At 41.3% G+C, this 27,858-nt stretch overlaps 1 protein-coding gene across 4 annotated transcripts in view; it reads right to left on the reverse strand.

The window, feature by feature from the left end:
• Nucleotides 1-27,858, reverse strand: part of MAP9 (microtubule associated protein 9) — a 173,076-nt gene that overhangs the window by 11,651 nt on the left and 133,567 nt on the right. For 3 of the 4 annotated variants that reach the window (XM_077477088.1, XM_077477089.1, XM_077477090.1), the window contains exons 10-12: nucleotides 5,969-6,058; nucleotides 2,363-2,524; nucleotides 94-239 (exon numbers count right to left, since the gene is read on the reverse strand). In XM_077477088.1, coding sequence (XP_077333214.1) covers nucleotides 94-239; nucleotides 2,363-2,524; nucleotides 5,969-6,058 — 398 coding nt within the window. The remainder of the gene's footprint in view (nucleotides 1-93; nucleotides 240-2,362; nucleotides 2,525-5,968; nucleotides 6,059-27,858) is intronic. The other variant, XM_077477091.1, reaches the window with a different exon arrangement.

Here is a 27,858-nt window from a genome sequence, read left to right on the forward strand (position 1 = left end):
ACCAGACCTGATGCTAAAACTGCATGGAAAAATACAGCTGTGTACTATACCTCACTTATTAGTAAGTGATTATCATACAGTAAATACTCTTACCATGTTTTAAAAGCAGTCATGCTGTTGCTCTTTTTCTCTGACATCATATTTTGCTCCTTCAACTTTTTTTCCATTTCAAGATTCTTTTCTTTAAAAGATTTTTCTTTCAAATGATCTTCCTTTGACTCTTTCCACTTTTCAAAAGCCTAGAAAACATTTTCTGTGTTATTCACAAGGCTGGCATAAGCTGGTTGACAGCTTTTTACTTGATAGTTTCTAGGCAGGAATAGAGGAAGCAGCAGCAAACCTTCCCACTTTACTGGCATGAGGGTGGAACCTGCTAACCTCAGTGAAGGTATTCATTAAGTGTTGAGTACAATACTTGCATTCCTACTGAAACATGTACACAGCCTGGATATAGTATATATACATCCACAGAAAAACACCTTCACAGAGAACATGGGTGACTTGGCTGGAGGTGCATTTTATATATAAGAAATCCTACATTGACACCCCCCCCCCCCCCTCTTTGACCACAGAATTTACAGTGACAATTAAGATTACTAGGGCAATACCCTGTATTTATTGGCTGTATGTGTGGGTCAGAGTGTCTCAAACTGGCACTACGGTCATCAAGATCAATATAATATATTTAATATAAATATCATATACAGTACAGACCAAAAGTTTGGACACACCTTCTCATTCAAAGAGTTTTCTTTATTTTCATGACTATGAAATTCACACTGAAGGCATCAAAACTATGAATTAACACATGTCCAATTATATACTGAACAAAAAAGTGTGAAACAACTGAAAATATGTCTTATATTCTAGGTTCTTCAAAGTAGTCACCTTTTGCTTTGATTACTGCTCCGCACACTCTTGGCATTCTGTTGACGAGCTTCAAGAGGTAGTCACCTGAAATGGCTTTCCAACAGTCTTGAAGGAGTTCCCAGAGATGCTTAGCACTTGTTGGCCCTTTTGCCTTCACTCTGCTGTCCAGCACACCCCAAACCATCTCGATTGGGTTCAGGTCCGGTGACTGTGGAGGCCAGGTCCTCTGGCGCAGCACCCCATCACTCTCCTTCTTGGTCAAATAGCCCTTACACAGCCTGGAGGTGTGTTTGGGATCATTGTCCTGTTGAAAAATAAATGATGGTCCAACTAAACGCAAACCGGATGGAATAGCATGCCGCTGCAAGATGCTGTGGTAGCCATGCTGGTTCAGTATGCCTTCAATTTTGAAGAAATCCCCAACAGTGTCACCAGCAAAGCACCCTAACACCATCACACCTCCTCCATGCTTCATGGTGGGAACTGGGCATGTAGAGTCCATCCGTTCACCTCTTCTGCGTCGCACAAAGACACAGTGGTTGGAACCAAAGATCTCAAACTTGTACTCATCAGACCAAAGCACAGATTTCCACTGGTCTAATGTCCATTCCTTGTGTTCTTTAGCCCAAACAAGTCTCTTCTGCTTGTTGCCTGTCCTCAGCAGTGGTTTCCTAGCAGTTATTTTACTATGAAGGCCTGATTCACACAATCTCCTCTTAACAGTTGTTCTAGAGATGTGTCTGCTGCTAGAACTCTGTGTGGCATTGACCTGCTCTCTAATCTGAGCTGCTGTTAACCTGCGATTTCTGAGGCTGGTGACTCGGATGAACTTATCGTCCGCAACAGAGGTGACTCTTGGTCTTCCTTTCCTGGGGCGGTCGTCATGTGAGCCAGTTTCTTTGTAGTGCTTGATGGTTTTTGCCACTGCACTTGGGGACACTTTCAAAGTTTTCCCAATTGTTCAGACTGACTGACCTTCATTTCTTAAAGTAATGATGGCCACTCGTTTTTCTTTACTTAGCTGCTTTTTTCTTGCCATAATACAAATTCTAACAGTCTATTTAGTAGGACTATCAGCTGTGTACTGTATCCACCTCCTGCACAACACAACTGATGGTCCCAACCCCATTTATAAGGCTTGAAATCCCACTTATTAAACCTGACAGGGCATACCTGTGAAGTGAAAACCATTCCGGGTGACTACCTCTTGAAGCTCATCAACAGAATGCCAAGAGTGTGCGGAGCAGTAATCAAAGCAAAAGGTGGCTACTTTGAAGAACTTAGAATATAAGACATATTTTCAGTTGTTTCACACTTTTTTGTTCAGTATATAATTCCACATGTGTTAATTCATAGTTTTGATGCCTTCAGTGTGAATCTACAATTTTCATAGTCATGAAAATAAAGAAAACTCTTTGAATGAGAAGGTGTGTCCAAACTTTTGGTCTGTACTGTATATTTTAATAAACAAGAACCAGTATACTTTTGGTACCTTTCTACAATCCTGTTTTCTGCGTGCAAGATCTTGAAGTTCTTCTAAATTTTTCTTTTCTTCCAGTTTTTGCTTTGTTCGAATTTCTTTTATATACTTTTTCTTTTCCGATTTCCAGGCCATGAAAGCAGCCATGGCCTCTTCTTTCTTCATGTCATTCTGCTGCAAACACAATATTATTTGTGGTTTAGTGTAACAGCTGCACAACTGGCCCTCTGGCATTTTAGTATATTGCTGTGGGGTATTCAGTTATAGTGGAAGCGATTTCTACTAAACAGGTTCTCTTTACTTCCGCGATCAACTGCGATTGGCTGACAGTTGATCACATAGTAAAGGGTCCTCCTTGATCGGCCCTTTAATTCGATCAGTAATCAGTCGAGTCCCAAGGACTCAACGATCACAGAGTGCGCCGCACACATGCCACAGGGGGCACACTGGCAACGCGAGAACGGGAGGACGAACATGGACACCCTTCTGGCATTTTAAGCCTGCACTGTAGCCATCTTTCGGCTATAGACTGGGCACCAAATGGTTAAAGTGGGCCAAAAAAAACAAAAAAACAAACACAAGTGGTAATAAAACAGAACACTGTAAATGGGGTCTACACAAGCGATGCTTTGAAAAGTCAGCTATTGGAAAATGTTCTAATTTCTAACAGTCCTGAAAACAGAATGCTAAATATATTTGGGTTTGTTTCCCATAGAGCCATTGCCAATTTGTGGGATGAATAATTGAAGTTGTGTCTTCCTCAGGTCTCTGGCTGAGGCTCTACTAGGTTTGTTTTAATTATTATGGATCACTTGGTCCTTGATTGCTGAGCTTTAAATTTAATATCTCCAGCACTACAATTGGCACAAGTGTACAAAAAAAATACTCTATTATCCATTTACCTGATGGAAGCATCCTGATTTTCAGATCCTTAATTACAGTTACTGCATAGAGGCTCAGAAACAACAATTCCCTGAGAAGCTCCTTTTATATCATCCAAATAACAGTGGGTGGTAGTAATCTAACTGAGCAGGAATTTCCTGCATGTCTTTTCGAAACTCTAACCTGTTCTGCCCACTCTACACCAGCTCTGCTCAAACTGTCTTCTTAGCCTCACCACTCCAGTTCACTAACTTTGCAATGCACGATGCGTTTTTTGTTTTGTTTTTGGGGTCGAGCAGAGATGAGGGGAGATGATATGTAACACTACTCTTTGCCTGCACACATAGACTGATGCGATTGAGGTTACTTTTGTGGCATGGAAAGGCTGAGTAGAAAAGGAAGATCATACTTGCAATCCAGGGTCTGACTATTGTTTGATTAAAGGTATCCAAGAGCTGAGCTTTAAATAGGAATTCACTGTTTATTTGTGACCATAGATGCAATTTAGTCACTGCAGATTGTGCTAAGATTTTTCTAGAGCTGTTAGACAGCAGTTTGATCTCAAATAAGTGGAGTCTCATGATTGGCTGGTGGCCTCCTTCCATTCTTTGCGTTAGGCAAGTCATAAAGAGGTATGGAGAAGAGGCACCATATTGGTTGTGGCCTGTGTAGAGGTTTGAGCATTTTGCGAGTCAAAGTATTCATGCAAGGATCTCAGTTTATGGGTTCTTGATGTTCCAGGTGCCTTTTGCTTTTTAGACATGAAACTGCTGCTTTGCTCACCTTTTCCTACTAAAAGATAGCGTAAAATACAAATCTCCATCTAGGTTGCATCTCTACACCTCCATCGATTGGCCACATCCTCAGTGTGAACAGTACTTTTGCACAATGTGCTGATCTATTTGAGACCCCATGATTTTGAACTGGAAATAGAGTTGGCTTTCCCCTAGGAACATCTCATTCTATTAGCCCTGTCCCAAATTTTAACTTTTTTCACTATCAAAGGATACGTCCTAAATCTTACAAAAGAGATTTTCCAGGGTTCTTTAGGACCAAGCCTATTTTTTACACTTGGTGTTTACAAGTTAAAATAATTTTGTTTTTGCTAGAAAATTGCTTAGAACCCCCAAACATTATGTATATATTTTTTCAGACATCCTAGAAAATAAAATGGCGGTTGTTGCAATACTTTATGTCACACCGTATTTGCGCAGAAGTCTTACAAACACAATTTTTTTGGAAAAAATTAACTTTTTTTAATAAAAAAAAAAAAAATAAGAAATCAGTAAAGTTAGCCCAATTGTTTTCTATATTGTGAAAGATAATGTTACGCTGAGTAATTTGATACCCCACATGTCATGCTTCAAAATTGCACTGTTTGTGGAATGGCAACAAACTTTGACTCTTTAAAATCTCCATAGGCGAGATTTAAACATTTCTACATGTTACCAGTTTTGAGTTAAAGAGGAGGTCTTTTGCTAGAATTATTGCTCTCACTCTATTGATCGAGGCAATACCTCACATGTTTGAACACCATTTACATATGCGGTTGTGACTTATGTCTTTTTTTTTTCAATTAAAAAAAAATTGTCCCTTTAAGGCCATTGGGCGGAAGTAACATTTGGCGTCGCTTCTGTCATCCAATGGCACAGAGTTTAGTGGGGGCCATTATTCCCTCACTCGACTTTCTGTCCATCGGGGGAAAGGATCGGATCATCTCCGCCACTACCAACGGCTCTGTTAAGCGATAGTGATAAAAGTGATCTTGTGGCGAATCCCACGCAGAGACCAAATTTTATCTCAACATGGACCGCCCACTGTGAATAAAAATACCAGGGTTATGGCAGCTATCTGCTGACATAACAACGGTATTTAACGTCAAAGTAGCGGTGTATATACACGGTGGGCAGTCCAGAAGTGGTTAATGATTCAAAACGTGTTGCAAAATTCTCTTTTATAAAAAATACCATATATAAAAAAAAAAAAAAAAAAAAAAAACGGTCGACCGGGCTTGGAAATCTCAGTTGATTGTGCAGTGCTTCATAATGTAAGGAAACATTACAAAAACACAATGCTGTATTTCCAGCCTACAATGTGTGCTAAATAATGTATGCATACAAAGGATAATTTAATAGGTGAATAGTTTCCTAAGATATAAGCATCACCATGATATATCAACTATTTATAATGGGCACAATGAACATATGATGGCCACATAAAGAAATACTGTTCATATCCCAAGCTTGTAGCACCAAATTGAAGAATAAGCGCTTGTCATTGAACAGTAATTACATATTTGTAAATGCACTTATTGTAAATGTACTTATTGCCGGTCTGGAAAATAGTGACATTGTGGAGAACAACTTTTATTTGGTGAGTCACAAATTACAAAATAATATTAATAAAAAAAAAAAATGTATATAAACATAACCAATTATTCACAGACTCCAAAGTTTTAAGCCTTGCACAGCTTATGCATTGGGTTGATTTCAGTCAAATTACCACATTCAGTCCAACGATACCTTTAGTGGGTTTAAAGCTGTTTATTCAGCTCACATAGAGGTGTAGGTAGGATTATTACAGGGTATGGAGATAGGGAGTGGAAACAAGCACAACATCTTTGTAAACATATCAAATCAGTTATAGAAATTTACAGCAAAACACATATTGTACTATAAGATCTTGACATACAGGTTTACATACATTTAAGAACAGCAATATCACATGCAAATTTACCAGCTTTAGTTTTTCTTTCTTTTGTTCCTCTTCAGCCATTTTCATTTTATGAACTTCTTGAAGAGACATTTTTTTCTTTTCCAGCCAGTTCTGCAATGCAAAAAAATGCAGTTGGATTTAATAGACACACCCAGCAGATATTCATCTACTTGTTGCTAAATATTAATTAGTTATTTTCTAGAGGTGTAAAATGTGATGCTGCAAATAACATAAAAGGAGATTGTAGCACCATAATCCTAAGAATAGCTTAATTAAACTATTTTGAATAATTTCACCAGTAGAAATTGCCAACAAACAAAACAAACATTATTTTTAGGCCTCGTGCACACTGGATGTTAAAAAATCGTTAAAAAAAACACCAGTAGCTTTGCAGTGAGTTTTATCTGCGTTTTTTTGACACAGCTTTTACAGCTGAAAAGATCCTCTCAAAACCCACTCGTTTTTTTTTTGTTTTTTTTAAACGCCCCAGCCAAAAACTGCTGATAACAGCCTATGCGTGCATGGACACATAGGATAACATGATGGGGAGCTTACTGACTGTAGAAAAAACATTTGAAGCCAAAAACAGCAGCTGTAAAAACTTCCAAAAACATGAAGCTTACAATATCGCTTTGTGAAAAATAGTTGCTTATGCAATCAGTGAATGTATGGCACCAATTAGATTAGCTTATCTGAGAGCATGGCAATCAGTTCAGTACAGGTATGAAAGCAATGGAAAAAATATTTATCAGTTATACAGTTAGAACTCCTGTCAGCTTTTACTTGCTATGAGGAAAGAGAAAAAATAGAGCTGGACCAGTTGGGTTATCTCACTGGTATTGCTATCTTAAAGTATTGATGTTGATGTAAATGATCTGGTTCCCATGCAGGCAGCTTCTACACCCCAGAGGATCTCCATGGTCTCCTTGGCCTGTAGTCTAATGCAGGCAGCTTCTACACCCCAGAGGATCTCCATGGTCTCCTTGGCCTGTAGAGTAATGCAGGCAGCTTCTACACCCCAGAGGATCTCCATGGTCTCCTTGGCCTGTAGTGTAATGCAGGCAGCTTCTACACCCCAGAGGATCTCCATGGTCTCCTTGGCCTGTAGTGTAATGTAACAAAAATTGAAACTGAAGTGCCACATTTCTTCTAAGAGGTCCACATACAACTTTATTGCAAAAAAGTCAGACATTTCTAAACCAGGCTGCCTAACTAGCTTCTAACAAGGCTTTTGCTTGTAATCACACTGGAAAATAATTACCTCAAAGGTCCAGTTCACTTCTAATTTATTCAAATTGTTGTCATTCAAGCCCTGATGAAGGGGGCATGCTCAGACCCCTGAAATACTGCATGTTGGCTACTTTTTTAAATGTCCCTCTGACATTTATCAGAATAAAGTTGTATCTGGACATCCAAGCAGTAGTGTAGTTTTTTCATTTTAATTTTTGTTACATTACTAAAAGATGTGAAATCCTCACAGGAATTTCTTTATATATTTACACATTTACATATTCACATTCTTAACCTTAGCGCAGTTATTTTCTTTTTCCTTTGTATACATTTCACATCCACTAATTGCAGCTTGGGTTGTGGGGAATCTGAACCCCCTTTTTTCTCATTATGGATATTTTTGAATTCCGTGCTAAGAGGGTGGTCAACACCTCTGAGGTTTTCAGCTCCACTCCTATTATTTCAGAAACTGATGTTGGGGGTTTGTTTGTTAGATTAAAAAACCTTACCACATCCGAAATACATGCACAGTGGGACATCGCATTCCTGGAGACATATATAAGGGAAGGTATGGTGCCCAGAAGCTTGAGATGGGAGGTTAGTCCTCCCAGGGGTGACCTTGATGTAGAGAGCTGGTATAAGTTTTTTAACGATGCTGGGATCGATTTGTTGCGATTCCTTGTCGGTAGAAAAACCGAGAAACTAACTAGACTAGATGAGGACATCAAAATTATTAAAGAAAAATTAACACCCTTTGTCAACGGAGAGGAATACAAAGAATGTTCTAAGAACCTACAGAAGGTCTTGGAGAAGGAGGAAAGGGACCAGAAAATAAAAAAGAAAAAGAAATATGGTAGAGATAGAGAGGACTACCAGACCGGTTATGTCTTCGTTTGGCAGAAAAAACTTGCCTCAGAAAACGAGGATAATATGACGATGGATACCTTGCCACAAGGAGCGGTCCTCAATGGTCCAATGATTAATCCTACATTATCTTGGGCACAGCAAGGGCCCCGTCATTCCCCTAGAAGGGGTAACACACATAATAGATCAAACACAGAATCAAGGCCACCCAATAGAGGGATGGGGCAACGCCATTTCGGTGCCCCTTCCCAAGGTGTGAGAAGGGATATGGCATATGGCTCTGACCTATACCAACATCCCAATATGAGGTGGACGCGCGGTGCTCCCCAGAATAGACGCCCCCCACGTAATATGACACAGGGTTCCGATCGGACCCAGGTGCCATTCCACAATAGGGAGAATGACGGTTATGATGGAGGGATCAACACCCAAAATCGCTTTTTCCCTCTGTCTGATCTAGAAACATCTGACTATACCAGACAGACCGATGGCCCAAACAATGGAGGGGGGTATAACAATAACTCTAGAACTTACCACCATTCTGGCTATACACAGGATGGTAGAGGTAGGGGACCCCCCCACCACCCAGATTCTTTTGAGAGGGGAGGTTTTGGATGGAGACAGGATGATTGTAGGTTCCCGCAATTTACAGACTCCCCTAATAGGAGGGGTGGCCAAAATCTGGATTTTCCCAGGGACAACAGGGGCGTAAAAAGGCCCATAGAACGAAGAGAGGAAGCAGAGGGGGGAGGAGAATCCAGTCAGCTAAAAAGAAGGAGACCATAGGGTCTGGGATTTTCAATCTGAGTAAACAGGTATTGCCAGAACCTGAGAAAAGATTATTAGATAAAGGTTTAAAATTTGCCCCACCAAGGAATATAAGTAAGTTTCAGACTTACATGGACATCCATAAATACGTTCGCAAACTCAATATTAAGAGGTACATGCTTAGCAACCCAATCTCTGACGGAGGTAGAACTAGGTCTGAGTTTCAACACTCTAATCTTTCAAACGCCTCTCTTTTCAGTCCCCCAGGCCCCATACCGCCCAACATTAGGGTCTTTAGGGATGTGGTTCTGCGTGACCTGGATTCCCTTAAAGTGAGGAAGGTCAGGATGCAGAGGGACCTTGAAGTTGGGCTAGATTCATTGTGCACTAACAAATCTTTGGTCATTAGACCAGCAGATAAGGGGGGGGGATTGTGGTGTTAGATCGTGAAGATTATCTAAAGGAAATGCACCGCATCCTAGAGGATGATGAGACCTACACTATTTTAAATAGGAATCCTGTTCTACAGTATAAAAGAACCCTTGAAAACATTGTTGACCAAGGCTTCCGAAAAGGGATTCTTAATGAGAAAGAGAGGTTGTTTTTGGTACCACGGGCTCCCCGTACGCCCGTTATTTATTACCTCCCCAAGATACATAAAAGTGTTACTTGCCCCCCGGGACGTCCGATAGTGAGCGGTATTGATTCCGTTACTTCCCGGGTGGGCAAGTATATCGATCATTTTTTGCAGCCATTGGTTCACACCATGCCGTCCTATATTAAGGACACGAAACAAGTCATCAACACTTTGGCCGGCCTGACCCCCAAGAGGGGTTTGTGGCTGGTAACAGCTGACGTCACGTCACTCTACACCATTATTCCACACCAATTAGGCCTGGAAGCGGTTAGATTATATCTAGAGAGGGGATCAGGCCTTGTACCCACACAGATTGAGTTCATTATGGAACTTCTAGAATATGCAGCAAGTCACAACTACTTTTGGTTCGATAACCAATTCTATCGACAGGATAGGGGGGTGGCCATGGGGGCTAAATATGCCCCCAGTCTGGCCAATCTGTTTATGGCCAAATGGGAGGAGGACGTCATCGATGCCCCTAGGAGACCGGAAGTGGCCCTATGGGCACGGTATATTGATGACGTCCTCCTCCTGTGGGACGGGACAGAGATTGAACTACAATCCTTCATGGCCAATCTTAATGTTAACGATAGGGGCATTAAGTTTGGTTTTGAAGCCAGCCAAACAGAGATCTCTTTTCTGGATCTCAAAATTAAGATCGAGAATAACCGTTTTATAACATCAACCCACTTTAAAACAACTGATCGAAATTCCTACATCCCCCTAGACAGCTGTCACCACGAACCTTGGTTGAGGGCTGTACCTAAGGGACAATTTATGCGCTTGAGACGCAACTGCAACGAAACGAGCGTTTTTGAAGAACAAGCAACCCTTCTTTCTAAAAGATTTCTGGAAAAGGGATATAGTGGTGAGAACCTGTTGAAAACTCTCAAATGGGTTCGGGAAAAAGATAGGGCAGAACTGTTAGGGCAAGGCAGGCTTGCAGATCCAATGACAGCCAATGGAATTCCTTTTGTTACCACTTTTTCAGTTCAACACCGTAACATCAAGCAACTGATACAAAAACATTGGCACCTGCTAACAAGTGACCCAGTTCTAGGTACTATCTTACCACCTAAACCACAAGTTATCTTTAAGGGAGCATCGTCCCTGGGGAGTCGCGTGGCACCAAGTGTACATGACCCACCAAGGGCGGCTAGATCTTTCTTTCAGGATATGAAAGGTTATTACAAGTGTGGGAACTGCCAGATTTGTACTTTAAATAGTTGTAAGGACAGGAGGATTTTTAAGTTTTTTTCCACGAGCACATCAAGACCCTTCGATATTGAGTCATTTATCACTTGCGCATCTGAGGGAGTCGTGTATCTGATACAGTGCCCTTGCGGCCTCCAATATGTGGGGAGGACCAAAAGGGCACTGAAGACGAGACTCAATGAGCATGTTGGTAATATTAGGAGAGGCTTTGACAAGCATCCGGTGTCACGTCATTTTGACCAAGTACACCATAGAGACCCCTCCAATACACTATATGTCGGTATCGATAAGTACAGACCCCACTGGAGGGGCGGTTCACTGGTCAGGGAGATTTCTAGACAAGAAATGGCCTGGATCCACAGGCTTAAAACTTATGTGCCTTTTGGTATGAATGTTGACACGGACGTGAACACCTTCATAAATAATTTGTGAGGGCGCTCACGTCCTTGCCTCATTCTCCTGTCCATTCTATGGATGCTCTTCAGGAAGTTAGGTGTCTCATACAGTACAATCGTGCTAGATATATTCGCGATACCTATAAAAATAATTTAATGCTTTTGTTTGTAATATTGCCGAATTTATTTTTGCCATCTGTTTACCATTGTCAGTTACTAAACGATTTGGTTTATTGTTTTGCCATATCTTTTGTGAGCTCTTCTCATTGGACCTGCGCTCTGGGCCGGCGGCTCTAAGACAATTTTGGGGCCATCTATGATGGGGTTCCTATAGCCACAATCTGACAAATATTTGACATATCCTGAGTTTGCAGTTAAGATGTAGGAGACACATGTTGTTGCGATAATTTATAAAGGAAACACACCATGCACTATTGAGTGACCTTATAGTGAATTATTGAACACTTTAGATCGCCCATCCAGTGTTATGATCTAGATACCAACACAGACCAGCTATGTGAGTTTGGTGTATGTGGTGGATGTAGTTATGTCATTAGTTCACTGGGGGCGCAGTTCTGGTTGTTGCCACTGTGAGTTATGGGTTGTGTCTTTGATTCTGTCAAATGACCCTGCACATGCGCAGGGGGTATGCGGACGGATGTAGGGAAGCGCCGGGTCTCTTGTTACGCCGCGCCGTAGGCGGCGTGGAGCCATTAGGGCGGGACCATCATAGTCACATACTGGAAGTGACCTCATGTGACGCGAACGAGGCTTGGTTGGTGCAGGTACAGTTTCCGATCGGGTGACCGGAAGTTACCGAAAACGGAAGTGGGGCATACGTCCGAGAATCAACGACCGGAAGTGAGGCATGGGTGATCCCGACGGGACGCCCTGCACACGTACCGGTCGTTCTTTCTTCTTCTTTCGATCTGCACCACTGGACAGGGCTGGTGTCCTGTATCTATAAATAAAAGAGGGATATTTTGGGGAGTTCATGTATTAAACATTAGTAGTTGGACTATTGGGCGACGCAGGACCGGAAGTCATGTCAGAACGATAGTGAGGCTTGGATATCCGGGATGGTTACAAACCGGAAGTGGGGCTAATGACACGGTCTTGGCGTTCCATACACACTCCTTCCCCCCCCCCCTTCTGTCGTTCCTTTGGCCAGCATAAGGGTATGTATCTGTACAGTTGGGATACATGGCCCATATGACATAGTGAGACACTGGTAGTGCCTAATTTAATTCAGCTGAGTATTAGAACGGACATGACAGGTTACATATGAGGGCGGGGTGTGGGTGGGCCCAACCTTGTGGATTGACCTTTGGAATCACTGCCTGACGAATCAGACGCTGATTCCAAGACGAGGCTTGGTTTTGGCGGGAAAAGCCAGGCGCCCAGAGTGAGGCTCAGATGATTAGAGACATATAAATGGAGGTGACACAGCGTGCCGCTCGTGCCCCTGGATGACGCAATTTTGTTGCGAAACGCGTAGGGCTGAGCGGTGCGCTACTTATCACCTCGGTTTTGTGATGGGTTCCAGGAGAACGAGTCTGTCCGTGTGTGTCCGGCCGGCGCCACGGACTTAAGGCGCTTTTTTCTTTTACACACTTGTAAGTGTATTTTTATATTTTTATCTTAAAATAAAAAGGGTTTTACACCATTTTGAGTTTTATCTTTCCCCTATGGTTTTGATGCCCCTGGCTCTGTGTCTGTTTGGACTACTGAGTTGAGTGTCCGGGAGTGAGTTTTCTTCCCAAGAGTTCCTAAAAGAGCGAAGCCAGGAAGACATCGAGGAACCCCTTTTACCTTGTGGTTGGAAGTGACGTCCATTCCTATAAAGCCCCGTGTGACCCTCTGTAGTGGGGGGTCATTCATATCTGGTAAGCAGTAAATCTTATCGTGTGTTGGTGGTGGATTGAACACAACTGCTCCCATATTTGGATTTCCAGGAATAGTGTGGTTTTTACTCAGAGGACTTTTATTTGGTCTCACGTTAACCCCTTCTTGTTCTTTATACGGACTCATTGTTCATACACTGGGTGTTTATACTTTATATGTTTATTTTTATCATAGGTGTATGTCACTGACTCTTATTATATGTGCCCATCAGCATTTGTGGGTTTTTGGGATCAGAAATTTTAATACTTATATGTTTTGTATCACGTATATGTATATACACATATAAGGTTGCTATACCCTATATAATATCTATTTCAATATTTACTTGCATATTTTGCACTAGCAGTTGGTTGTATTTACTAATATCTATTTCAACATTTATTTTTATATTATTGCACAAATAGTTGGTTGTATTTGCTTTGGTATCTATTTAGTGCGGCTTATGATTTTTCGTTACATTACTAAAAGCTTGAGCTCGTTCGAGAGATTTTCCCTCACCCTGTGCGACTTGTCATGTGATTTGAAAGTTCCAAATCACAGCCATGAGGAGGAATTCCATTGTCAGCAATGGAACCATTCATATCGTCGCGTCTCATGTTGCAGCAATCATGAAAAAGGTTCAAGCACAATTTTTTACAGCTTTCATTGCAGCTTGCATAGACTTCTGTTAAATTAAGTGGCAAGCCACAAATAAATTGGCAGTGCAAATTGCACTAATGTGTGGCTTTGAAATCTAACTGTAGTAGCGCAATTTCAAATCCATGGGGAGAACCAGGGCTTTCTGTTCTGAGGACTAACAGAGGTTTTTACATTCGCCATTTTAACATCCTACTTCTGTCTGTGCTGCTGTTTGAGAGTTTTCCCCAGACTTTTTTTCCTGGGGACAACCCCTTTATCAGACAGTAAGTAAAAGAATCTCTCCAACACAATCTTCAAGACCTGACAAGAGTCTTATTCCTTCCCCACAGTATCCAGAACTAAAAAACAAAAGTGTTGGTTATAGATATACTTTAATCAAGTTTGGGATATTCCCTCTTCCAACTCTTGACAGCACTTGGTAGAGCCACATTTGGCTTCAATTACAGCTCCAATTTTTTTTACTTATAAACGTTACCAATTTTGCACATCTGGAATTTTGGTGAGGCTTTATCTTTCATTATCTTGGTTTTAAACTAATGCTATTTTGAGTTGTGTGTTTAGGGATATTGCCTTTCTAGGGCATCCTCTTCATCCTTGTTTTAGGTCTCTACAAAATGACCAAGCTGTTCCATCCTGCCCTCAACATTGACTAGTTTGTCAGACTTGCTTTAACAGCTCCTTGCAGCTCCTGGAAGCGCATTATGCAAAATGCCCTCTAACAAATATTTGAACTTCCAGAAATGTGTATTTACTTTAAACTGTTATCAATTCCTACAAGTGGTGGCTGCAATAGTTCTCTCCTCCCACCCCCTTATTTTACTTGGTTATTCAGCCAGTAACACACCCCCTGCCTTGGGGTGTCTGCATTCTGGATGAAGTAAAAAAACAGACATGTTTAGGGCTCGTTCACACCAGCCACTGCATTGTAACGTAGTGGATGGTGTGGGGTGCAGCCATCCGACCAAGATCAGTGCAAAGATGATGCACTGATGTTGTGCGTCACACGGTTTCTTTTTTTTTTTCTTTAAACAAACTTTATTGAGATGTCAAACAGACATCTCATAAAGTGAAATTGCTGGCCGGGCAGTGCGAGGCAGTGGGTTGCCTTGCAGTGCACTTCACTGAATAAAGGTATTGCATACATTACTCTTTCTCAACACACACCACTGGCACACCATCGTAATGCAGTGGTGTGAACCGGGCAGCTAGGGAAACAAGATATTCTGCCTTGTTGTGTGGTGGGATTGCACTAAAATAGTGGCCCAACACAGTCCCACTGCATTTAGTGTTAACCTAGCCTGAGAAAGCAGCTTTGTCAGTCTGGGAGGGTAGTGTTAGACTAACAGATTTAGATGGACTTGACTAGCACATTTAAGCTGAACTCCAGCCAAGACTTTATATCCAGTTACAACAAACAGTTTGCTTGGTCTGTTAAAGCAAGTTGAAAAACAGACTTAAATCGGATACCCACTAAACAATTTTCTGTAGATTCTTTCCTTCAGATTTACCAAAACTATATAATATGAGGTCAAACCTTAAGAGTTTAAATATGTATGCAATTAGGCAGGCCCTTGTACTCCATGGTTTTGGTAAATCTAAAGGAAATTAGACAACAAAAGTTGTATAGTGTGTTTGGGGTCTTACTGGCTGAATCACCAGGTGAAAATAAAAAAAAAAGCCTAAAAAAGAAAACAAATGCAGCCACCACATCTGAGCATGGGATTTAATACATTTTCTTTTTGTGTTTAATACCGCTTTAAGATCAAGTGGTGTCTAACTGCACAGAGATTAAATCAATTTGGATAATTAGGCAAGCATGTTTAGCAGTTTCAAGGCAAAGAGGACAATGAAAACTTTTTCATTTTTGCATTTGTTAATCATTTGAAAATCATTTTTGTATTTGTTAATCATTTGAAAAAACATGTCAATCTTTGTTCACTTGACTATTTTGTGCAGATCAGTGAAAAAATCCCATTGAAATCCAATTTAAATCCATATTACAATATGTGGACAATGCCACAGGGAGGAATACTTATACAATGCATTGTATAAAACAGGATTAACACGTTATCTCTACAGGAGTATATACTTCTTATAACAGATACACATTTTGGAGAATGTCAGACTGCCGTATCTTGTGCAATCTATCTAACCTATGGGATTCAAAACCTGCCGTTTCAAATAGAATTATTCATTCTTTTTATCTGTAAAGGAATTTAATTTTAAAACATTGGATCCTGGATCCTATAAGTCATGATACCACAATGCTGACAAACCCCCTCAAATTAATTGGTGTTTGGCTACTACAAGACTAGATAAAATTAGGTTAATAATGCAGTAGATCAGTTGCCCGTAACAATGATCCATATTCCTCGTGTTGATTTTCCAGGGTAGATTGCTATTTTAGGTCTGTTTCCTATTTGTAGAGATTACAAGCCTATTTATAAACCTTGGGAAAAACCAGGCACATTCATCATACTAAATGTATCTGCACTCATTGGCAACATTCCCTCAATTTATTTATCTATCTGTGAATATTACAGACAGTGTGAATGCTGATAAACACAAATTAATGTTCTGTGTGAATCTTTGCCAAATGTGGATTGGTTTGAACACAAAAAAGAACATGCAGAGATTTCCACAAGAAATCATTAGAAAGTTGAGGGTGCCGACTGTAAGAATCACCACTTTATAAATATCTCACTAAGATTAGCATTTTCTATTTAAAAATAACATTCAGATGTGGGCAAATATCTTCTGGGAAATATAAAATCTTGAAATTGAATGTTTTCTATAAATGTAGTAAATTGCAATGGAAAAGTAGTAACATTACTGTATATACCCTTGGCAACAAGAGAAGAACCTCCTTGGCTCCTTCAGTAGAACTTCAAAGTGTCCCCCCCCCCCCCCCCCCCCCAGTAACTTTCTCTACTCCAATTGGGCATAGGGTAAAATAAATTAGCTTAGTGTGAAGGACAAAAACAGTAATTAAGCAGATATTCGTACCCATTCCAAACTCCATTCTGTCATCTCCCATTCTTATCTGAGGTAAATTGCTTATCTCCCAGAAGGGCTCATTGGGCTATTTTTCTGTCAAGCTTCAATTACATCTCATTCTTACCCGGTACTAAGAAATTAAGGGCTGATGCATTGTCCATGTTACCTCACTGAAACTGGCACCATGGTATATTGGGCTTTTCTGTATTCTCTGTAGGATCATTCTAGTGGCCTATGCATTAGACCTTCCTTCCAACATGCATAATTTTCCAATTTATTCCATGTTTCCTTATTAAAACCTTTGGTATACAACTGCTTCAACATCTTGGGAGTACAAAATACAATCTAGCATAGACTCACATAGGTTCTGTGGGCGCATACAGTACCTGGTTCATTGGAAATGGTATGGTCTGGAGGCCAGCCCCTTCTGGCTATTTAAACTGCCTTGTTCATTCCTTTCGTGCCTTCGCCTTGGCCAAACATATCTGGAGATTCTCTGCTGTGTTCCTGTGAAAGACTTTGCCCAACTGACATCCCTTCTGGTTACCGATCCTGTTCTTCTGCCTCCGACTATGCTCATCTCTGCTTTCCTGATTTACTGGCTTGTCTGACCATCTGCTTTGCTACCGATCCCTGGCTATGTTTTGACTATGTTTACTGTTCTGTACCATTTTTACTATTATATTAAAATGTGTGATTGTTTACTGCATTTTCTGTCTCAGTCTGATTCATGGTTCCTGACACTGGGCATCCCATAATTCCTATTCCCCATCCAAGTTATTATACCTAATAAAGCAACAAAAAACAAGCTCAAAGACTGTTCCTTGTGCATGGAGAAAGTGAGGAAAATGCTTGATGCCTGGCGATGCAGCAGTGGGGAAACCCCTGCAACTCTTATGAGGGTAGTGATTATATACACACACACATATATATATATATATATACATACATATATACACACACACAGAGTGGATATAAAAAGTCTACACACCACTGTTAAAATGTCAGGTTTCTGTGATGTAAAAAAATTAGACAAAGATACATAATTTCAGAACTTTTTCCACCTTTAATTTGACCTATAAACTGTACAACTCAGTTGAAAAACAAACTGAAATCTTTTAGGGGGGGAAGTAAAAATAAAATAAATGTGGTTGCATAAGTGTGCACACCCTCTTATAACTGGGAAATAGGGATGAGCTGAACACCCCCCAGTTCGGTTCGCACCAGAACATCCGAATATGCAAAAAAGTTTGTTTGAACACGCAAACACCAATAAAGTCTATGGGACACGAATGTGAAAAATCAAAAGTGCTAATTTTAAAGGCTTATATGCAAGGTTTTGCCCTAAAAAGTGTTTGGGGACCTGGGTCCTGCCCCAGGGGACATGTATCAATGCAAAAAAGAGTTTTAAAAACTGTCGTTTTTTCTGGAGTAGTGATTTTAAGAATGTTTAAAGTGAAATGATAAAAATTAAATATTCCTTCAAATATCGTCCCGGGGGGGGGGGGGGGGGGGGTTCTAAAGGAAAAAAGTAATTTAAAATTGCTTGCATTTGTAATGTATTGTCGGGTCCCCGCAATATCGATGAAAATCATTGAGAAAAATGGCATGGACCCCCCTCCCCCCCATTACCAGGCTCTTTGGGTCTGGTATAGACATTAAGGGGAACCCCACACTCAAATGTAAAAAAAAATAGGCACTATATACTCTGAACAGAAGTATATATACTATACAGCCTGCCCTATATACTCTGCAGAAAATTGGGCCTTAGGTGTTGGTGGTGTCAGAACACTGTAACCCCTCACAATTACTCTTGTTGTGTGCAGGAACAGGCCCTGCTGTTAAATTTTATTTCAAAAACTGTAATTACATGCCCCTGTTAAACAGGGGCAGAAAAAATGGGAATTTGGTGGTGGTGCCACAAAACTGTAATCCCTCACAGTTACTCTTGGTGGGTGAAGGGATGGGCCCTGCTGTGAAATATTAGATCAAGAATTGTAATTACATGCCCCCATTAAACAGGGGCAGAAAAATTGGGCCTTTGGTGGTAGTGGTGCCACAACACTGTAACCCCTCACAGATACTCCTGTTGGGTGCAGGAACAGGCCCTGCTGTGAAATATTTGATCAAAAATTGTAATTGCATGCCCCTGTTAAACAGAGGCAGAAAAATTGGGCCTTAGACAGTGGTGGTGGTGCCCTAAACCAAAAATATTGTTGGAAGCTAGCATCATCAAGATTGAGGAGGAATAGGCTAGTCACTCAGCATAGGCAGTCTTCAAGGGATCCCACATCCATAAAAAAAAATCAATCAGTTACATCAGCATCGGGTGCTTGATAGCTGCTGCTGATCCAAGACTGATTCATTTTTATCAATGTGAGCCTATCAATGGAGTGTGTGACAGGCGCACTCTATGATCAATTACAAACCCTCCAGCAGCACTGAATGTGCGTTCAGAAAGAATACTGGATGCAGGACAGGCCAGTAGCTCAATTGCATATTGAGCAAGTTCTGGCCAGTGGTCCATCCTCAAGAACCAGTAACCCAGTGGATGGTCTGTTGGAAAGGTCCCAAAGTCTGCTCTTGCCCATAGATATTCCTGCACCATGTAATGCAGACGCCGGCGATGGTTGCTTGAACTGATCAGACCTTAGCGCTAAGGACTGAAGGTCTAAAGGCATCAGTCAGCCGGCCACCTTCTCCACTGATCTTCCTCTGACTGAACGAAGCCTCAGCAACACGTTGTCCAGCACGAGGAAATTGTAACCTCCCAGGGTCTGGAAATGCATTGCACTAACCTTTCTTCATGGCCTCCTGAAGAGGTTTCATCCTCTGATCCCTCTGCGAAGGCAGGATGAATTCTGCAACCTTACCCTTGTAACGTGGATCAAGAAAGGTTGCCAGTCAGTAATCATCCCTGTCCTTGATACCACAAATCCTACGGTCCTTTCGCAGGCTTTGCAGAATCAGGGAGACCATGCAGTGTAAGTTTGCAGACACATTCAGTTTTGAGTCCCTGGGTCACGGAACTACCTCCTTCCAACCACGTACAACTCCTTGGATTTCTGGGGACTAAAACCATCCCTTGAAGACTGCTGCTGAGTGTTATCCTCTACATCCATGCTGACACAATCCTCCGCCTTCTCAACTTCCTGTGCATTTGGCGGGCCCACAGGAATGCTATCTGGATAAAGGGGGCCTTGAGAGGTAAGCAAGTCCTCTTCCTCCCGCTGTTCTGCCGCAAGTGCCCTGTCCATTATTCCATGAAGTGTGTGCTCCAACAGGAAGACAAGAGGGTCAGTATCACTGATGCATGCAATGTTGCTGCTCACCATCCTTGTGACCTCCTCAAAATGGTTACAGGACAGGGCATGCATCCTTGATCAGTAGCCACTGGCGTGGCGAAAAAAAGCCAAGCTCTCCTCACCCTGTCCTGGTGCCATACTCACACAGGTACTTATCGATGGCCCTCTGCTGCGAGTGCAGCTGCTGCAGCATTGCCAACGTTCCAGCGGTGGTAATCCACTCTTGCTATCCAGCGACGGATAATCATCTCTCCGGGTCCAGCGATGGCTGATCTGATCCAGCGCAGCGCATCCATCCATCTTCTGTCTCCATGGAGACACTGCGGGATCCCGGCGGCAGCCTGACATTTCTTATATGCGGAGGGCGGGATTACCCGTCACCTGACCCCGCCCCCTCTGACGCAAATGGGGAAGCCGGGCTTCCCCAATGACGTGTGGGTGACCCCGCCCCCCTCTGATGTAACAGAAACCTGAGTTACATCAGAGGGTGGCGGGTCACCCATACGTCATTGAGGAAGCCCGGCTTCCCCATTCGCGTCAGAGGGGGCAGGGTCAGGTGACCGTCATTCGGCTATGGGGCGGTTGTTAAGTGGTTAAAGGAATATTACACTTTTATTGTTTTACTTTAATCATTGTTAAAATCACTGCTCCCGAAAAAACGGCCATTTTTAAAACTTTTTTTGCATTGATACATGTCCCCTGGGGCAGGACCACTTTTTAGGAAAGTAACTTGCATATTAGCCTTTAAAATTAGATTTTGAACGTTGGAGTCCCATAGACTTTAATAGGGTTCTAAAGTTCACACAAAGTATGCAATATACTAGCTCTGTCGAATCTTCTTTATACATTCGACAGACACCATAAGGCCGCGTACACACGCGGGGACTGTTCGCCCAACTTTGTCCGTCAAACAGTTTCGGCAAACAGTCCGCTCAAAATTAGCATGGACGGACATGGCCACACACGACGGACGAACAGTTTGCTGAAACCGTGCACGATGACGTGAACGGCACGTACGACGGGATGAAAAATACGACGTCCTATACACTGCATTATAACTTTCGGCATGAAAATCCTTTCTGAGCATGCGCGCAACTTTGTTTGACGAACAAGCCTACACACGCGGGGACTGTCCGCTGAAACAAGGTTTCAGCGGACAGTTTTTCGGAATTTCCGAAAAACCTTGTTCAGCGGACTGTTCGCTGAAACTGTGCGCTGAAAGCCCACACACGAGCGGACTGTCCGCTGAAACTTGGTTTCAGCGGACAGTTTCAGCGAACAGTCCCCGCGTGTGTACGCGGCCTAAGCCTTCAAAGACAGATTTGATCATAATTCATGTGGCTTTTTGGACGAATGCAATTTTTGAACGAAAAACTAAATAAATAAAAACAAATTTTGGGAGTAACTAAATAAATGTATTTTTCGGACGAAAACCAAATTCCGAAATGAAATATTTCACTCTACACATGTCTAATGAGTAGAGGGAGTATGCAGTTAGCTAGAATTTTTGCAAAGATTTTTAGATTAGTGTTTAGCAACGAGATAGGGTGATAGTTTGAGGCTAATTCACGGTCTTTGCCAAGTTTGGAGATGACGCAAATATGCACTTTGAGTAGGGTAATGGAGACTGCATTTGGCTGGGATAGCAAGTTAAAGGCTTTAAGGCTGGGTTCATACTGGCGCGGCTAGGAGAACTGGATGTGATTCGCACTGCACTGCAGTGCAAATCACATCCGATCTCTGTGCGATGCGAGTTCAGCCATACAGATAGTATGGCTGAATTCGCATCGCACCCGCCGCAAACTCGCACGGGACCCTTTTTTTGGTCCGCAGCAGAATCGGATCGCATGGGTGTTCACACCATGCGATCCGATTCCTGTCCGAGTTTGCAGATCGCACTGAGATATGCGAACTCATCTGGGGGTGTCATTAAGGTTTCACTGACACTCCCAGCAGTCCGCATAGGGCAGTGTGAACTGCCGGCGGGAGGCATGCGATGCATCGCTTCAGTGTGAACCCAGCCTTAAGAAGGGAGCAGTTAATAGTTTTGAGAAAGTTTTGTAGTAGGTCATACAGAATCTGTCTGGGCCAGGGCTTTTGCCTAATTTAATTTGTTTAATGACTGAGTAGAATTCTACACCTGTTAAGGAACCATCTATTTTCACTTGCTCTTGAGATATAGAGCTGGGACTGTATTGTGTAAGGAATTCTGTGATGATGTCTTTGCGTGACCTATTATCTGCATGTGACTTTTGTTCTGGAGGGAGGTTGTATAGATCTGTGTAGGACTACTGTGCATAGTGGTTGGCAATCTCCTCGCTGTTAAAGTTACTGTTGGGGACGATCTAATTTTGCCTATTGCGGTATTAGCCTTTTTGGCTTAGAGGGCTCTGTCTAAGAGCTTTCCACTTTTATTGCTATGCTCGTAAAAAAGCTTTTTGGAAAGGATAAAGTTTTTCCTGGTTTTCTTTCCTAATTCTTCCCTTAGGCGATTTCTAGCTTGTTCCAGATCTTTTAGGGTGGTTCGCACTGTAGTGAGTTTAAGGGTCTGTTCCAGTTTCTGTATTTGTTTTAGCTTCCTGTTGGGCACGTTTGCTGGCTGATGCTAATTTGATAAGTGTTCCCATAACCACGCATTTTTGGGTTTCCCACTGGGTCAGATGAGACGTGTCGGGGGTGTCATTGATTACAAAGAAGTCCTTGATGTTTTCCGTGATTTTGGCTATGTGGGAGTTGTCTGTGATTAATGATGCATCTAATCTCCAAGTTTTGGTGAGCTGTATGTGATCTGAAAGTGTTAAAGTGGCGGTGATAGGATGGTGGTCAGAAAGAAACAGAGGTTCAATGGTTGCTTCAGACAAGAATGGGAGGTCTCTTTGCGTGATGAAAAGGTAATCTATTCTAGAGTAACGGTTGTGGGGTGGGGAATAGTAGGTATAGTCTCTGTCTCTGGGATGTAATGTGCGCCAGGAGTCATAAACACACAAATCCCTGTCCTGCTCTGTGAGGAGTGACAGATCGTGTGTTCTTAATAGCTAGGAACCCCGATCCATCACTTGCTCTAGTCAGTCCCTTCCCCCTTCAGTTAGAAACACATAGCAGGGAACACAGTTAACCCCTTGATCGCCCCTAGTGTTAAACCCTTCCCTGCCAGTGACATTTTTACAGTAATAAGTGCATTTTTATAGCACTGATCGCTGTATAAATGCCAATGGTCCCAAAAATGTGTCAAAAGTGTCCGATGTGTCCGTCATAATTTTGCAGTGCCAATAACAATCGCAGATCACCATCACTAGTAATAAAAATGCTATAAATGTATACCCTATTTTATAGACGCTATAAACTTTTGTGCAAACCAATCAATATATGCATACTGAGATTTTTGTTTACCAAAAATATGTAGAAGAATACATATCTGCCTAAACCGAGAAAAAATTAGCTTTTTTTAAAAAAAAATTAAGAATAAGATACGGGGATATTTATTATAGCAAAAAGTACAAAACATTGTTTTTTCAAAATTTCGCTCTTTTTTGTTTATAGCGCAAAAAATAAAAAACACGCAGGTGATCAAATATCAAAAAGGAAAGAAAGCTCTATTTGTGGGAAAAAAGGACATCATTTTGTTTGGGTGCCGGGCAGCACGACAACGCAACTGTCAGTAAAAGCGACGCAGTGCCGAATCGCAAAAAATGGCCCGGTCATTCAGCAGCCAAATATTGTGAGGCTGAAGTGGTTAAACAGGGGATTATTAACTAAAACTGCATGGTGCAAAATCTGGAGCAGCCTTGCACCAGCATCAGCTTCCAGATTTTATTGTCAGAGCTTAATTGAACAAGCTGAAGTTAGAAGCTGATTGGCTACCATGCACAGCTGCACCAGATGCTGAGTGCATCAGTTTTAGTAAATCTCCCTAAATCTCTGCATCATCCCACTTGAGAGCAGATCTACTGTTTTTATCCTGTGAGGATTATTTTTTAATTAACCAACATACACCTTGGTAAAGTAAAAAGAAGAACAGGGTACGTGAGAGTTCTACACATTATACATCAATATTTCATTCCTTGATTAGGCATGTCCAGAATTTAAATTACTTTTCACCTGTAATTGGCCATAGTGGATACTGGCCCTTCTATTAGAGGCGATTCAGCTCGCATTGTGCGCTATACAAGTATTTCATTCATTCTTTCATTACATGTTCTGCTCTAATTGCATGCAGAGTCTGACAGAAATTATCTAGATATAGTTTTATATATTGCCCAATTGTGATAGAAAAGATAATTTTATTCAATTATTCAGCATGCAGAGGCTTTACCTGCTACATGTATTATGTGACATGATAGACTTTATGATTTGAGAATAATACTCACTCAAGGACTTCCAAGGATGATGCAAATCACAAGAGACCAAATCTTGTGCCAGGTTGCTGGCAGCTACAAAGTTGTATTCCTCTAAAAAAGTTTTTAAGGATAGATTAAGAACGCAATTCTTTTTTTTATTTAAATAAAGCTGGAGAAGTAATGTATATCACATCAGTCAATCACAATTGTTATATAGTCAAAAGAATTTCAGGAAAAGATTGCTGTTGTGGAGCTTAAAGAGGAACTCCAGCCATGTTTTATATATAGAGTGACTTGAAATCTCTATGAGGTTTTTAGGTTTTTATTGCTGTTTGCATGCCTACTAGAGAAAATATTCCTAATTTCTTGTTCCAGTGAGGACACCAAGAAAAAGAGAGAGAGGCTTTCAACAAGGACATAACATTACTAAAAATGTATCTTTATTTTTCTTTCAGCGGGAGTGGGCTAAAAAAAACGTATTCTGCTTTTATTTTCATTTGAGACCCCATTGGAGATTTTCTTACTTTTTGCCCCAATGATATTGCTAACAGCAACAACCCAAATGGGGTCACTGACTAACATAAAAACTGAGCAGAGAGTGTCTTAATTGTTTATTAAAGGGCAAAGGGACAGAATTAATTCACAACCACTCATCATGTTTCAACTCATCAGTTTCCTGCTAATGTCCTAGAAGCATGGATGTATTTTCTCCTCAAAGAAAAGCAAAATCATTTTGCTTGACATTATTTAGATGTTTCTAAAATCAAGATTCTTCATTAGCTGCAGACCTAATAATGCTTGTTTGCAGTTATCTGGATCATCAGCACCCTGGCGGCCATACCTGGACTCTGCCATGCTGAAAACAGAGGTGCTGCCTGTAATGTGACTTTACCATGCTACACTTGTTGAGGTAATTCTGTCCCTGAAGACTTCCTTGGAAGAGTAATCACCTGAGGGGTGAAGATTGTCTCATCTGTTTTCACTGGGTCCTGCACTGACACTCTGTTACTCTGTTTCAGACCACTGCTGTGAGTAGTATTTTGAAAGTAGCTTGAAAGTATTTAAGGGTTGTGTTATATAGGAGTCTCCTGCCCACCCCCCCAAGGGATTAACACATGGAAAATTCAGCCAAAAAAGAAATTATATGTGCTGCATGCTCCTTGAGGGCCAGTGCTGCCTTACACGGCTGTTTTGTACATACAGTCACGGCCTATCATCGCCCACAGAGTAAGATATTCTCGCTACGATAACACTTCTTGCAGGGACACAAACTTTCCCGGCCTTCTCCTTGCTACTGCCTACAAAATCACAGCTGACCAAATCACTGCCCCCTGCTTGAGTACACATGCTCCTTCGAAGTCTTCCCTAACTCCACCAGGTGTGGCTGTCTCCTTTGCATCATCCAGGGAAGATTTTTCTGCATCTATGTCAGATTGTATGACAAAAAAATAAAATTAATCAAGATAACTCATAATTCAGGGACCACAAGGTTACTTCTACCCCTTCCCCTCCTGAGTCTTTCTCTGATATGCCTTCAGCTGCTTCTGCATGTTCAGCTGAGGATGATTGGAAGTGTACTCTATTCTTTTTGGATGATTTTGTGCCTGGGGTTCAGTCTACTAACACAACTCCTAGAATTAAGGATATTATTTCAGCATTTTAGTTCTTATTCATGCAGTGTATACATGTTTGGATATGGAGCTACCTGTATCTGAATTCTCTAACACCACCAGTCTGCTCTCCCGAACCGTTTGGCAAAAATATACTGGACTTTGTTGCTAGAGGAAGCATGTTTCCCCAGTCACCTTTATTGCTTAAAGGCTAAGTTCACTTTTTGGGAAGAACATAAAATGCACATATTTTTGCAGGAAAAAAAAGTGATTTTTTTTTCCCCTCAGGAGCCTGAAAAGCATTGCACCCATGATAAGAGCATCATGGGTCCAGTGTCAGGTTCCTGCAGACAAGCCCTACAGGTTTCAGCTCATATCTCTGTACAGGCTGTCAGCTTGAAAGCTGCAGGGCTTGTGAATGAACTACAATAGCGCTCATCTGTGTCCTCACAGTTAATTGAGAAATACAAGCAGTCTGCCACATTGGAAGATTGGAAGGGACTTGCTCTCATTCACAGATTCCTGTGAATGAATGATGCGGTTGTGCTAGGGGAGCGGTTTTCAAAATGTGACTGCTATCAGAGATATTCATTTGTCCACACTCAACACAACATTACCTTCCTTACTGACATCACCTTGACAAGGCGTATTTGAGTTACTGGCCTCTACTTCTAGAGATCCCTTTCTTGTTCTTCACAACAAGAAGGTTGTCTTAAGGCCTAGGGCCTATTTTCTCCCAAAAGGGATTTTCTTCCGTCCACCTTAAATTGTACTTCCATACCACTGTGCGGTTCCAATACAAAGATGTGGTATGACCTGTCCAAATTTAATTCTGCTTTAAGTCTGTTAATGACGTTAAGTAATAAGTATTGTGTACTTAATTTATTATTTAGGGAAGTTAGGAAAAAAAGCTGTAGAATGGTTGTTCATTGTCATATACAGCACAAAAACACCAAGCCTAAAAATTACATTGTACAAAGTCACACTTTACAAACAAAATGATTGTGCATGTCTGCAATTTTGTTAAAAAATATGCTTCTAAGCTTACTCATGTGACCTGAAGCCTAGATCACAGGATCATGTGTCTACAAAGTGCATTGTGTTCATGAAACTGTACAGAGTATATTGTTGTACTGTTTGGCAATAATGAGTAGCACTAAAAGCATGGAAACCAATCCTTTCTACAGAATGGCTGTTCCCATATACATACTTATATCATTACAAACTGTACATTCAGTACAGTAAAAACAGGTTTCCTAAAACAATATTACACATTAGAAATAAGCTTTTAATTATGAATCGACTATCTTCTTAAATGTAATAATTTACAGGTTAACACAATTCAATAAATATAACATTTTGTTAAATGGGCATAATGGTTCTGTACAAAATATGAATCCATAGGAGTGAAGGAGTGAAATCATGAAGTGCTGAGGAAACAAAGACGAGAATAAAGGCTTATCCTCACAATGCGATCCCAGAAGAGGGACATACTATAAATGTTAAGTGTGGCTCCGGTAGAACTAGCATGGGGGAAAAATAATTTTAAATACATTTTAAAAGGTTAAAAGGATCTGCACCAGGCCTTGGTTTAGGACAAAAGCGCCCTTTATTCACTAACCTAAATATTCAATAGATCCAAGCTTTCTTTTCTTCTTTTCAGTTTTCTTTTTAATTTCTAGAGATCATCTTAACAGCTTTTTTTTTAAGAGTTTTGAGACTCTTATTGAACTGTCAGCATCCCTGATTGGAATCATTCTATAAGAAGAACAGGCGTATTAGATGAGCAGAGGGTAACATTTAAAGCCACATATTCCCTTGATGCCAGCTTCAGTGGTGAATCATGTGACCTGTATTGTTATGCCACTGTTTTAAAGTGTGCAGGCAGAAAAACGTCTAAATACAAAATTAAACCGTTTTTTTGCAAATCAGAAAAAAATTGCAATTTTCTGCAGTTTTCTAAGCCAAACACACCTGCCAGACCCCATATTCTGGCACTGACCACTAGT

The sequence above is a fragment of the Lithobates pipiens genome, unplaced genomic scaffold (genome assembly GCF_037356315.1).
Source record: "Lithobates pipiens isolate NorthernLeopardFrog02 unplaced genomic scaffold, aLitPip1_a1.2 Scaffold_13, whole genome shotgun sequence".
Lineage (NCBI taxonomy): Eukaryota > Metazoa > Chordata > Amphibia > Anura > Ranidae > Lithobates > Lithobates pipiens.